The sequence below is a fragment of the Myxocyprinus asiaticus genome, chromosome 36 (assembly GCF_019703515.2).
Source record: "Myxocyprinus asiaticus isolate MX2 ecotype Aquarium Trade chromosome 36, UBuf_Myxa_2, whole genome shotgun sequence".
Lineage (NCBI taxonomy): Eukaryota > Metazoa > Chordata > Actinopteri > Cypriniformes > Catostomidae > Myxocyprinus > Myxocyprinus asiaticus.
The window spans coordinates 30,650,855-30,664,838 of NC_059379.1; the positions used below are offsets into that span (position 1 = coordinate 30,650,855).

The following is a 13,984-nucleotide window of genomic DNA, read 5'->3' on the forward strand; positions in this document are numbered from 1 at the left end:
TCCTCTTTTCACCACTAAATAACATTGAATGAAGTTTTTTCCTTGCTACAGTCCTTCAGCTTGTTCACAGGGGCTTTCAAACAACAAGGCATGATTTTCTATAAAGCTGCTTTGAAACTATGTGTATTGTGAAAGGTGCTGTACACATAAATGACTACAGTGTAGACAAACTTACAGGTGCATCTCAATAAATTAGAATGTCGTGGAAAAGTTCATTTATTTCAGTAATTCAACTCAAATTGTGAAACGTGTATTAAATAAATTCAGTGCACACAGACTGAAGTAGTTTAAGTCTTTGGTTCTTTTAATTGTGATTATTTTGGCTCACATTTAACAAAAACCCACCAATTCACTATCTCAAAAAATTAGAATTCATCATAAGACCAATAAAAAAAACATTTTTAGTGAATTGTTGGCCTTCTGGAAAGAATGTTCATTTACTGTATATGTACTCAATACTTGGTAGGGGCTCCTTTTGCTTTAATTACTGCCTCAATTCGGCGTGGCATGGAGGTGATCAGTTTGTGGCACTGCTGAGGTGGTATGGAAGCCCAGGTTTCTTTGACAGTGGCCTTCAGCTCATCTGCATTTTTTGGTCTCTTGTTTCTCATTTCCCTCTTGATAATACCCCATAGATTCTCATGGGGTTCAGGTCTGGTGAGTTTGCTGGCCAGTCAAGCACACCAACACCATGGTCATTTAACCAACTTTTGGTGCTTTTGGCAGTGTGGGCAGGTGCCAAATCCTGCTGGAAAATGAAATCAGCATCTTTAAAAAGCTGGTCAGCAGAAGGAAGCATGAAGTGCTCCAAAATTTCTTGGTAAACGGGTGCAGTGACTTTGGTTTTCAAAAAACACAATGGACCAACACCAGCAGATGACATTGCACCCCAAATCATCACAGACTGTGGAAACTTAACACTGGACTTCAAGCAACTTGGGCTATGAGCTTCTCCACCCTTCCTCCAGACTCTAGGACCTTGGTTTCCAAATGAAATACAAAACTTGCTCTCATCTGAAAAGAGGACTTTGGAACACTGGGCAACAGTCCAGTTCTTCTTCTCCTTAGCCCAGGTAAGACACCTCTGACGTTGTCTGTGGTTCAGGAGTGGCTTAACAAGAGGAATACGACAACTGTAGCCAAATTCCTTGACACGTCTGTGTGTGGTGGCTCTTGATGCCTTGACCCCAGCCTCAGTCCATTCCTTGTGAAGTTCACCCAAATTCTTGAATCGATTTTGCTTGACAATCCTCATAAGAGCTGCGGTTCTCTCGGTTGGTTGTGCATCTTTTTCTTCCACACTTTTTCCTTCCACTCAACTTTCTGTTAACATGCTTGGATACAGCACTCTGTGAACAGCCAGCTTCTTTGGCAATGAATGTTTGTGGCTTACCCTCCTTATGAAGGGTGTCAATGATTGTCTTCTGGACATCTGTCAGATCAGCAGTCTTCCCCATGATTGTGTAGCCTAGTGAACCAAACTGAGAGACCATTTTGAAGGCTCAGGAAACCTTTGCAGGTGTTTTGAGTTGATTAGCTGATTGGCATGTCACCATATTCTAATTTTTTGAGATAGTGAATTGGTGGGTTTTGTTAAATGTGAGCCAAAATCATCACAATTAAAAGAACCAAAGACTTAAACTACTTCAGTCTGTGTGCACTGAATTTATTTAATACACGAGTTTCAAAATTTGAGTTGCATTACTGAAATAAATGAACTTTTCCACGACATTCTAATTTATTGAGATGCACCTGTATTTTCTCAATAAAAACAATAAAATTATGAGTTCATATTAGTTTCTCTAAACAATCAAACAAAATAAATGCCAATGTCAGACACTTTTGCGGCATTTATGATTTAAAACATTTGTCGAATCCTTTAATCAGTTAGAGTGAACCATCTGTGGGTGCTCACATTGTATCGTATCATATCGTGAGGCTATGCATCGTATCGTGAAATTTGTGTACTGTTACATGCCTATTTACAAATATTTAATTGTTAACAACACTGTGTATTTCACTGGATATTGTATATTTACTATAATGTACATTAAATGCAATAAATCAGAGTTTCCAGGTTTCAGTGCACCATATCTCCCATCTTTATCTGTACCCTATGTGACTGTCTGTTCCACTCTCTGTGTGTGCCCAAAATTAATAAAGCCGGCGTATTGTATTGTACTGTATTGTAAACTGAGGGCGCCATCACACTGTAACATGCACAACAGCGCCACCTGTCTCTCTCTCTCTCTCTAACACATAAGCACAGAAGGTTGTCAGTGAAGTTTAGCAAACACAATTAGTCTCAGCAACCATTTACTCTATATATGCAGCAGTATTGTGAATACATTCACATGCACAAGATTGTAAAATACTGGGTGTGTTGATGTGGAGTGAACACTTCTATTTATTTTTTTCAGACAAAAAGTTACTTATTATAAGTATGAACAATATTACTAGTTATGCTTGCCTTAGCAAGCACAACTAATTAACTAAAAATGTAAGTATTAACCCTCTAAAAAATATAATCAGTGGCATGTCGACTCCACTGAAAGCCATCATTTATTGTTTCTACATGTCATTGCTTCATGGTTGTTGCAAGCCTGCATACTGTAAATTCTGATATGAAAATCCCATATTAAGGGGTTACTGCTCTTCAATCAAACGCAAAGCATTTGTAAGGACCGAAAACATCTCCCTCATTTATTTGTACAGTATTACATTGGTATAAAAGATGGTAAGGTACAGTGACAGCCAGGGAAAAGGAGTGAATGCTACCAGGAAATTTCAGCAAATTGTTGATTTGAATTCCACTGCCATCAGAAATGAAACATTTTCCTAAAGAACATTTTATCTTTGCCAGGAAGCATTGTAGGATTCACAAACATCTTTTGTCTTTGTGGTTATACACAAAACAAGAGTTCTTATAGGATTTACAGCAATAAAAGGAGTTACATAAAAACATATGTACACAAAAAAGGATTTAGGATGGATTTAAGTATGTGTCTACATTAAGATACGAACATTCCCTAGTTTTAGTCTGACATTTCAGTTTTTTTTATGCATGATGATTATGAACAAAATCTTCACATACTAGGCTCAAAAGTTACTTTTAGTTTGTCAGGTGTAAAACCACCAATTTAAATATGCTCCAACAAGGAAAATTCTTAAATCTTTTTTGGGCTCATCTGCCAAATCTTGACTTTTGACTTGCTGATTTAGTAGTGGAGTGTAATATAAAGTCCAAAAAAAGATTCCAGTGGACCATGAGGAAAAAGATCATGCTGGGCTGACAGAAACCCAACACCCCAAAGTCTAAATTGAGAAAACCTGATTCAAAAGAACTTGACTCCTTTTCCATCATCCATGGTGATCATTTCTGCCTTCCCTTCAGCCTGTAGGGCCTGCAGAGAGCGTAGCAACATCCAATCCTCCAATCCATGGAACTCTGAAAGATTACGTCCAATTATCCACTTAACCAGTGCTAACCACTACAACTAGGCAAGTTCTACAGACAGACCATATGTCAGCAATATTGTGCTGATGTAGTGCAAAGTTCAAACAGAACACATTGTATAACAGAAATAAAAATATGGCAAACATCTTTCTGTACCTTCCTTTTCTGTGTCATCCCCATTAGAGAGTTCATAAAGTGTAAACACTGAGTTGACCATACCATTTTTGTAAACCTAAAAGTAAGAATTGGGGAAAAACAAGATTATACATTAAAACAGTTAGTTTACAGCTCATTTGCATTAAATAAACAATAACAAGGAGTTTAAAGGGATAGTTCACCCAAAAATCATTTACTTAACCTCATGCCATCCCAGACGTGCTTGTCTTTCTTTCTTCAGCAGAACACAAATGAAGATTTTTAGAAGAACATCTCAGCTCTGTTGGTCCATAAAATGAAAGTCTACAGGGTCCAGAACTTTGAAGCTCCAAAAAGTACATAAAGGCAGCATTAAAATAATCCATAAGACTCCAGTGGTTTAATCCATGTCTTCAGAAGCGATATGATAGGTGTGGGTGAGAAACAGATCAATATTTAAGTCCTTTTTTCCTATAAATTCTCCTCCCTGCCCAGTAGGTGGCGACATGCATGATGAATATGAATCACCAAAAACAAAAGAGGATCTCTTATGAGAGCAGAGCGCTTAGGAGAGCTGAAAGTGTAGATTTATAGTAAAAAGGGACTTAAATATTGATCCGTTTCTCACGCACACTGATCATATTACTTCATAAGACATAGATTAAACCACTGGAGTCGTATGGATTACTTTTATACTGCCGTTATGTGCTTTTTGAGCTTCAAAGTTTTGGACCCTGTTGACTTGCAATGTGAGGACCAACAGAGCTGAGATATTCTACAAATCTTCATTCGTTTTCAGCAAAAGAAAGAAAGTCAGACACATCTGGGATGGCATTAGGGTGAGTAAATGATGAGAGTTTTCATTTTTGGGTGAACTAACCCTTTTAATGTTAAGTAAACTATCTGGAGATTTCAATTAGGCCAATGTGTCAACTATGGAATAAGCACAATAACTATTACTCTGCGATAGTATTCCGAATTTTTTTAAGCGGCACAAGACAATTAATGCGCTACAAAGAATTTAAATCATCTATTATAACTAATATTACTGTTGTGCACAAAGACCTTCAAAGGTTCAAGATCAAATGCTGTTATTTAAGGCTTCTATTACATGCCAATGCATGACCATATATACTGATTATTACAAGATGACGATGAGTCTGCATACAGAAGGGAGGTTGAACGGCTGGCTCACTAGTGTAGTCAAAACAACCTGGAGCTGAACACGCTCAGAACGGTGGAGATCATTGTGGACTTTAGGAGGAACACCGCAAGTCATTCAGGTTCCTGGGCACTACCATCTCACAGGACCTGAAGTGGGAGACCCACATTGACTCAATTTTGAAAAAGGCCCAGCAGAGGTTGTACTTCCTTCGCCAGCTGAGGAAATTCAACCTGCCACAGGCGCTGCTGATACAGTTTTACTCAGCAGTCATTGAGTCTGTCTTCTGCACTTCAATAACTGTCTGGTTTGGTTCAGCTACAAAATCAGACATCAGAAGACTACAAAGGACAGTTTGGACTGCTGAGAGGATTATTGGTTGATTATTGTATTTCTATATATACTTTATTTTATTATTATCTCTGTCTTGTTGTTGTATTGTTTGAGCACTGGAAGCTTCCGTCACCAAGACAAATTCCTTGTATGTGTAAGCATACTTGGCAATAAAGCTCATTCTGATTATCAAAGTTTAGGTTATGCAGTGAAATGCTGAAAGTGGCAGAATGATAGTGTTTTAAAACTGAACAGGATATTCTCACCCACTGATAAATGAGTTTGCCCCACTCCTCTGGTCTTCTCCACATTATAAGACATCGTGTTTTATTCTTATCCAACCATTCCAGGTTACCTTAAGTGAAAGCAAAGAGTACATTTTAACACCATGTTCTCGGTAAAGGTATCTTCTTTAAAAAAAATAAAAAAGTTTTTTTTTTAAAAAACACTGCATGATTCATATCACCTTTTTTTCTCAGCTCTTCAAAAACTACTTGTATGGCTTCAACTGAAAGTTTTCCTGAATAAAAGAAGTTATGGAAGCAACGCAAGGTCACGGGAGAAAATGTAACCAAAAAGAAACAGCCTTCAACATGATGAAACCACAATGTGCGAGTATATCATTTGATTTCACAAAATGGCACAGGGCTTCCATCAAAGGATACTCTCGGTTTTCTTGTTGTTGAACACGGGGCTTTCCTGCGCCTCGAGCACGTCCAGAGTGTAGAGCTTCCGGTGACGACAGTAGGACAGCACGAGCGAGCACCATGCCGCCAACTGCTTCTGTCTCGTGTCAACATTCGGCTGCAATCTGAAACAGAGAATAACAGCATTACACTGAAGGTCCTTTCTCAATTTATCTCAATAACATTTTGCCCCCAGTATGCAGGAATGCCATAAAAACTACATCAAAATTATCTTCTATATAATGATGTGATAATTGTGCAACATTGATAATGAATATGTATAAAATTATGTATACCGCTTTGTTGCCTCCAAAAATGTTTGCATGACCTGACAGTTTGAACTGACATTACAGACATTTAAAAAAAAGTATTGCTCTCACAAAGAGCTATTTCTTACCAATATGTAGTAAATATGTAAAAGCATAACTAAAAAATTTGATCGACTATAAATATCCCCCATGACTTTTAAAAAATCTTATTAATTTCCATAACTTTTCCAGGCCTGGAAATCAGAATTTTAAAATGTCCTGATATTACCAGGGTTTCCATGAAACTGGACGCCCTGATTTGACTTAATACTTATAAAAGGTACGCTACTTTTAATCTGTGCTTCATACTTTTTGTTACAAATAACAGGAGGATGACTAGTGTGTTCAACCCAGCTTCCTTCAGTCATCTCAGCATTTTTGCTGTAGTTATGCAATATAAATGGTCCACTGAAATGATGCATGTATATAAACACTGTAACTAGGTCACTCATTTCCATTTCTTCCCCTTTGTTTCTGAACAGCTTGGTTAAATTCACCAAGTGTCTGTGAGAATGTATTCCCCAGCGGAACTACAGCAGCAGCTTTAATCGCCATATACACAAATATATTTTCTCACTAGAATGGACTATTCCGACAATATTTTGGACACTAAACCTCCCTTTTCCCTCTGCAGTCACTGACAAAGTCGTGAAAATGGATTACTTACGTGAAGAAAGGAGGAAAGTTATACTGCCAGGGCCACTCAAAACTCATTGCAGCTTTGTACTGGTTGAGTTGATGTGTGGCTCCGCTGCATCTGTTTCCGGTCTGCACGAGTTAAGAGTCCCGCCAAATTAAGAGTCCTTTCACATCAGACACAAAGCTGTCCGTATTCATTGACACTTTTATTTAAAGCCACTTATAAATGAGGATAATAATCCAGTCAGGCATCCTTGATCAAGATAATAAAAAATAAACATGTATAAATGTATACATTTATACATGTGAATGTTTTATTATTTAATTTAAAGGAATATTCTAGGTTCAATACAAGTTAAGCTCAATCAACAGCATTTGTAGCATGTTGATTACTACAAAAAATAATTTTGACTCGTCCCTCTTTTTCTTAAAAAAAGAATAAAATAAATAATAATTCAAAAAAAGCAAGAATCGAGTGAGGCACTTACAGTGGGAGTGAATGGGGCAAATTTCGGAGGGTTTAAAGGCAGAAATGTGAAGTTTATAATGTCATAAACACACTAACATCCATTCTTCTGTTAAATTTTTTTTTTTTTTTTTTTTTTTTTTTGCTATAAAGTTGTTTAAATCATCATTTTTTGAGGGATTATGCTGTCATGGCAAACTGGATATAACTTTGTTCAAAAAAGGTTAGTAAACTATTTTATCACACTAAAACTATGTTCACACATACTGTTTACATCTTTTTGGGTATAATTTTGAAACAGCAAGTATTTTTTTTTTCTCCCCTTTTCTCCCCAATTTGGAATGCCCAATTCCCAATGTGCTCTAGGTCCTCGTGGTGGCGTAGTGACTCGCCTCAATCCGGAGAGATTGGGAGAGGACGAATCTCAGTTGCATCCGCGTCTGAGACCGCCAACATTTTATCACGTGGCTTGTTGAGCACGTTAACACAGAAACATAGCGCGTGTGGAGGCTTCACACTATTGTCCGCGGCATCCACGCACAACTCGCCACATGCCCCACCTAGAGCGAGAGCCACATCATAGCGACCACGAGGAGGTTACCCCATGTGACTCTACCCTCCCTAGCAACCGGGCCAATTTGGTTGCTTAGGAGACCTGGCTGGGGTCACTCAGCACACCCTCCAGAGGTGGTAGTCAGCATCAATACTCGTTGAGCTACCCAGGCCCCGAAACAGCAAGTATTTTAATGTTTACGGATTGGCTCCCATTCACTTCCATTGTAAGTGCCTCACTGGGACCCAGATTTTTGCTTTTTTAAAAGAAAAGAAGGGATGAGTGGAAATTATTTTTTGTGGTAATCAACATTATGCCACAAATGCTGTCGATTGAGCTTAATTTGTATTAAACCCGGAATTTTCCTTTAACTGAATTTTCAAAGGACTGACATTTGTACCACAAGGCTTTTGCTTCGGATTCTAGTCGGTCATTCGGGCGCATGATGGCGCTGTAAACTGATCCTCTCATCCGGGGCATGAGGCGGATGAAGGCGCCGACATAAACACTCTTAAATGCTCGCGTTAACTTATGCAGAATTATTATCTAAAATAATAACACACTGATGCGTTTTAGTATTTCACGCAGCTGCTAGTTCAACCGGTGGGAGAACAACTGTAATTTCTTTCCTGTGATTGATAATTATGATTGTGCATGGCTATGTTATTGAATGACGCTTAACACCGTCAGCCCATAAGGCTCTTGACTAATCAAGAAATGTAAACAAATCAAAATGCATGTATGCGTTCGGTGCGTTTTTGAATGATAAAATAATTATGCTGCAGTATAACTGACTCAGATCTATGTTTTGCAGCATGATGCAGGCGGCAGAGGACGTGCAGTCCTCTCTAGCGAAGCGCGTCGAGTCGATGGTAGTGAGTGAGCAGGACAAACCTGCAGAAAAGGAGGAAGTAGAAGATAAAGAAAGCGGCGAGGAGAAAACTGAAACGGCAGAGGATACTAAAACAGAGGATGGCACAAGTATGCACTCCATATTTTTCACTAACCGAAGGGTACCATGGTATCACCATGTTTTTGGACGTTGTTTTTGCATCCCTCATGTGACTGCCATGGTGTTCTTTAAAGGTACAGTTCACCCAAAAATGAAAATTCTCATCATTTACTCACCCTCATGCCATCCCTGATGTGAATGACTTTCTCTTTTCTGCAGAACACAAGTGAAGATCTTTAGAAGAATATTTCAGCTCTTTTGGTCCATACAATGCAAGTGAATGGTGACCAGAACTTTTATGTTCCAAAAAGCACATAAACGCAGCATAAAAGTAATCCATCCAGCTCCAGTGGTTTAATCCATGTCTTCATAAGAGATATGATAGGTGTTGGTAGAAATAGATCAATATTTAAATCCTTTTTTACTATTAATCTCCACTTTCCCTTTTCACTTCCACGTTATTCTACTTTTGTTTTTGGAGATTCGCATTCTTCATGCATATCGTCACCTACTGTGCAGGGAGGAGAATTTATAGTATAAAAGGACTTAAATATTGATCTGTTTCTCACCCACACCTATCATATCGCTTCTGAAGACGTGGATTAAACCACTGGAGTCATATAGATTATGTTTATGATGTCTTTATGTGCTTTTTGGAGCTTGGATGCTTTAAATGGTCCTACAGAACTGAAATATTCTTCTAAAAATCTTCATTTGTGTTCTGCAAAAGAAAGACAGTCATACACATCTGAATGGTATGAGGGTGAGTAAATTATGATAGAATTTTCATTTTTGGGTGAACTTTCTTTAGTGGAAAAGTTAATTTCTGATGCTGCTTGGCAGCTTTCATGAGATTCATCCATATATCAGAGAACCATGGTAAAAATCATCTGATAACATTTTTGTCTTAGTTACTGTTTCTCATAATACATTATCCTAAGAGCAGCATGATTCATGTTTCCATGCTATGCTCCTTTTCTTCCTCTTCCACACTCTCCATCATGCATGAAAGATGCAGAGGGAGGCAAAGAATCCATGGAAGTAGAGGAGCAGAAAGAGGGATTGACCACGGATGGAGAAATGAATGGAGGTGGAGAAGGAGACCACCAGCAGGCGGAGGACTGGGAGATCCCCTACAGCGACGAGGAGATGGAGGACCCTAAGAACTGGATGCCTCCACCAGAGGAGATCAAACGGCTATATGAGCTCCTGGCTAAAGGAGAAATGCTTGAGTTGAAGTGGGTCCCTCTTCCACGCCGACCTCCCACCCCTCCACGCACTCCCTCACCTGAGGGAGATGGAGAAGACTCACAAGAGACTAAAGAGGAGGAGAGTGAGCGCAAGTGAGTGCTCTTAAAGGAATAGTTCACTTAAAAAGGTTCATTATTTACTAACCCTAATGGCACTCCAAACCAGAGATAGGGCTAGGCGATAGGACGATATAATTAGATATCTACAATATCTGACAAATATCCTGATGCCGATTGTGATACTCCCTGACAGACGATGAAGACAGACGATGTTTGACCATATCGGGAAATGCAGGTATTTCATGCGCAGTGGCGGGTAATTTTTCTCATCTACCCACCACAGTGGCGGGCGACCTGTAAGACGTCTCGGAGTGACAAATGACAAAAAATGCCATTAGACACAAAGACATGCACTTGAAGAAACACACTTTATTATATTTTTAAGAACAGTCGACAGAAAAGCCATCAATGTGCATGTCTGATTCACTGTTATATATTTGTATTTAAGAAAACAAGATGAAAGTGATTCAATCATAAAGAATACAAGAACACGTTCAACCTAAAATTGAGTATTTCTTTTTCTTTAGGCAGAATTAACTGCATGAAACTCAACACAAGCACAAATTCGATAGGAACACAGTGAAAATGATTAGGCAGCATTAATTTGGAAACACAATGGAATTTATTAGGCTTACACCTAATAGGAAAACTGGTGAAGTAACAAAGTTTTGTGGCCGTTTGATGAAACTAAAAAATGATGTGGGTAGGGTTGAACTTTCTAGAGGCAATGGTTTAGTTATATTTCAATTATTATTATTATTATTATTGTGTTTACATTTATAATCGTCTGAAGATCTTTATTTGTATTAGTTATTTTCCACCTGTTGTCTTAAGCCCAAAGATACTTCGGTCAGACGTGAACGCTCACAGGATGCGTGACGCAAATCTCGTCATCAGCAGAGTGCTTGAGCACTGAACGCTCACAGGCCGATTTTTCTAGCCGCGCGTCTTTGAACGCGCAGAATGCGCCTGGAATTATTTGCACGAATTAGTGTGTCCACAAGGTGGCAACACTCACATTTGAGCTGTTGCTGTCAGGAAGAAATGCTAGAAGAAGATGTAATTGCTGGTAAATAACAGGAGACGAAGGTAAAAACAACAACAGTGGATTTGCACGTCAAGGGCGTGTGTGTGTGAGGAGGTCAGGAGATACCTGTAATTGTATAACTTGAGTCTGAAGGAATATAAAGACATCTTTTTGGGTTTAAACCCCTGAAGAGAAATAGTCCGGTGTCTCATAGCAGTCGTAGTACCTGTGTACGCGTGCCCCGTCAAATGGAGTATACTTTGACTGGCTCGCGTTTGACAGTACGCTGACGTTGAGCGTTCACGTCAAAATCGAAGTATACTTTGTGCTTTAGACTGATACTTTGCTTGATGGCAAATGGGGCTGGTGGAGGAAGTTGGAGACTGATTTGTGGAGGTGGTTAAATAAGATTTTTTGACCATTTAGAAATATCTTTACTTTTAGTTGTTTTATGTTTCTAAAAAGGAATTTAATTTTTAAAGCAAAATCAATAAGGCAAAAATATTCACGATCCCCCGCCAGTGGTGGCATTAATTGAATCCACGAGTAAAAGTGTCCAATAACGGGCCAATTACTGAGATTAAGCCAGTAGAGTTCGGCTGGTCATGTGATTCAAACATGGCCGCCCCCATGAGGAGACCCTCTCCTTGTATAAGAAAACAGCTTTTATAAGCTTTCTGATATGACTGGAGCCTTTATCTCCTGTGAGAGCTCATGATTTTATACATATGTTTCAAAATTGCTATTCATTTCTTTAGAAGTAAAAAAAATTTTAATGAGGAAAAAATTACTAAGTGCACCTTTAAAGCTTGAAATCTTGAAGAAATCGTAGAAATCTTGCATACATCTGATTTGCTGTTGTTTAATTGGTTATCTGCAGTTATATCGGAAGGCCATCACCCACACTTCTTTCTAGATATCAGTTTCTGGATCGGACATTAAAAAAAAAAAAAACACATATCGGTCGACCACTACTCCAAACCGTATGACTTTGTTTCTTCCGCAGAACACAAAAGGGAAAAATGAAGAAGTCTTCACATGTCTTTTTGTTATATAACAAAAGTGAATCGTAACTTAGGACCGTCAAGCTACAAAAAGCACCATAAAACCACAGTTAAAGTAATCGATACGACTCGTGCACTATATTCCAAGTCTTCTGAAGCCATACTATCACTTTGTGGTGCAGGTTTAATGTCATGACATTTGGTCACAGGACAAGCAAGAACCAATAAGTTTTGATGTTATAGACACCCAACCTGCTACATACTCGGATTGTCAGTGATTTAATTCAAAAGTGAATAACGACTTAAATTTCGGTACATTGATTTATCGGTCTGTTACTAGTAATGAAGCTACTCTAGCCTCTTTGTTAGGATTTGTCATACATTTCTCTGCACTATTTTTATATTTCTCTCTGTGTATGTTCTCCAGGGCCCTCACACCAACCGAGTTTGATTTTGACGAGGAGCAATCTTCTGTGACTCCTAAGAATGCTTTTCTCAATCGGCGCAGAACACCAGGTGTGATAATAAAAAACAATTTCAGCGTGTATTGATTTGGTACTAGTGGCACTCATACAATAAAAATGATTAATGTATATGATTTGTAATCTTCCTTCTCTCATCTTCAGGTTCTTCAGCCCGCTCTTCAGTCAAACGTGAGGCTCGGCTAGACAAAGTGCTGTCAGACATGAAGCGTCACAGAAAAATTGAGGAGCACATTCTAAGGACAGGTCGAGACCTTTTTAAAAGTGATAAACCACGGCCAGGGCCTGCCACAGAGCAGGCCTTATCACCAAACAGTCAGAGGGAGCGGGAAAAAGAAAGGGAGCGGGACAGTGACCCCAGCACTGTCTTCAGTCCCAGACAGAGGAGATACTGAGGGAAAAGGAGAAACAGATTTCTTGAAAGAACAGCAATTTTTTTAGGGTTTATACCCTAATTTAAAATTCATCATTTTGCAATTGGACAATAAGGTGCTACTATTTTACTGTTGTTGTCTTTTTTATATATATATATATATATATATATATATATATATATATATATATAAACTGTAAATAAATGTCTTGCCTAGATCCTGGTGTCTTGCGTTTTGTTTTTTTGTTTTTTTAATCATGTGTACTGTATCACCATTTACTCAAATATTAAACAAAATGATCAAAATAGATGGAAAAGTTTAAGGTCATAGAAAATCTGGAAATATCAGGGAATTTCAAAGTTGCTTGCCAGGACTGGGAAATTTGTGTAAATAATAAAATAAAAAAAATCTTAAGTTTAAAGGAATAGTTCACCCAAAAATGACAATTCTCTCATTATATACTCACCCTCATGCCATCCCAGATGTGTATGACTTTCTTTCTTCTGCTAAACACAAATGAAGATTTTTAGAAGAATATTTCAGCTCTGTAGGTTCATACAATGCAAGTGAAATTTGTTTAATGAAACTCCAAAAAGCACATAATGGCAGCATAAACGTAATCCAAAAGACTCCAGTGGTTTAATCCATGTCTTCAGAAGTCATCCAATCGGTTTTGGCTGAGAACAGACCAAATTAAACTCCTTTTACACTATAAATCTTGACAGCAGTCTCCTTGGTGATCATGATTTCAAGCTTAATTACACTTCCTAGCACCATCTAGCTCTGCACATTCGTCAAGTGCTAGCAAGTGTAATTAAGTTTGAAATCATGATTATGCCTAGAGACTGCAATGGCAAGATGTACTGTAAAAAAGGAGTTACAGGTGCATCTCAATAAATTAGAATGTCATGGAAAAGTTCATTTATTTCAGTAATTCAACTCAAATTGTGAAACTCGTGTATTAAATAAATTCAATGCACACAGACTGAAGTAGTTTAAGTCTTTGGTTCTTTTAATTGTGATGATTTTGGCTCACATTTAACAAAAACCCACCAATTCACTATCTCAAAAAATTAGAATATGGTGACATGCCAAT

General features: G+C 38.2%; 3 protein-coding genes across 5 annotated transcripts in view; 2 read left to right on the forward strand and 1 right to left on the reverse strand.

Moving 5' to 3' along the window:
* LOC127427395 (NIF3-like protein 1) overlaps positions 1–13,984 on the forward strand; it is a 173,214-nt gene that overhangs the window by 48,205 nt on the left and 111,025 nt on the right. The window lies entirely within an intron of this gene.
* On the reverse strand, positions 2,535–6,810 carry vps25 (vacuolar protein sorting 25 homolog). The gene is made up of 6 exons (XM_051675034.1): positions 6,749–6,810; positions 5,753–5,898; positions 5,554–5,607; positions 5,354–5,442; positions 3,614–3,689; positions 2,535–3,448 (listed from the first exon to the last, which is right to left on the reverse strand). The coding sequence occupies exons 1-6, from the start codon at positions 6,793–6,795 to the stop codon at positions 3,336–3,338; spliced, it is 525 nt and encodes a 174-aa protein (XP_051530994.1). The 5' UTR covers positions 6,796–6,810; the 3' UTR covers positions 2,535–3,335.
* LOC127427410 (PAXIP1-associated glutamate-rich protein 1-like) lies at positions 8,153–13,072 on the forward strand. 3 transcript variants are annotated; one of them, XM_051675013.1, is made up of 5 exons: positions 8,153–8,356; positions 8,554–8,720; positions 9,710–10,034; positions 12,460–12,548; positions 12,659–13,072. In XM_051675013.1, the coding sequence occupies exons 2-5, from the start codon at positions 8,555–8,557 to the stop codon at positions 12,907–12,909; spliced, it is 831 nt and encodes a 276-aa protein (XP_051530973.1). In that variant the 5' UTR covers positions 8,153–8,356; position 8,554; the 3' UTR covers positions 12,910–13,072. The 3 variants fall into 3 exon arrangements, with proteins under 3 accessions (XP_051530973.1, XP_051530971.1, XP_051530970.1); XM_051675011.1 differs by having other exon boundaries at positions 8,164–8,342; positions 9,704–10,034; positions 12,659–13,066; XM_051675010.1 differs by having other exon boundaries at positions 8,165–8,356; positions 9,704–10,034; positions 12,659–13,065.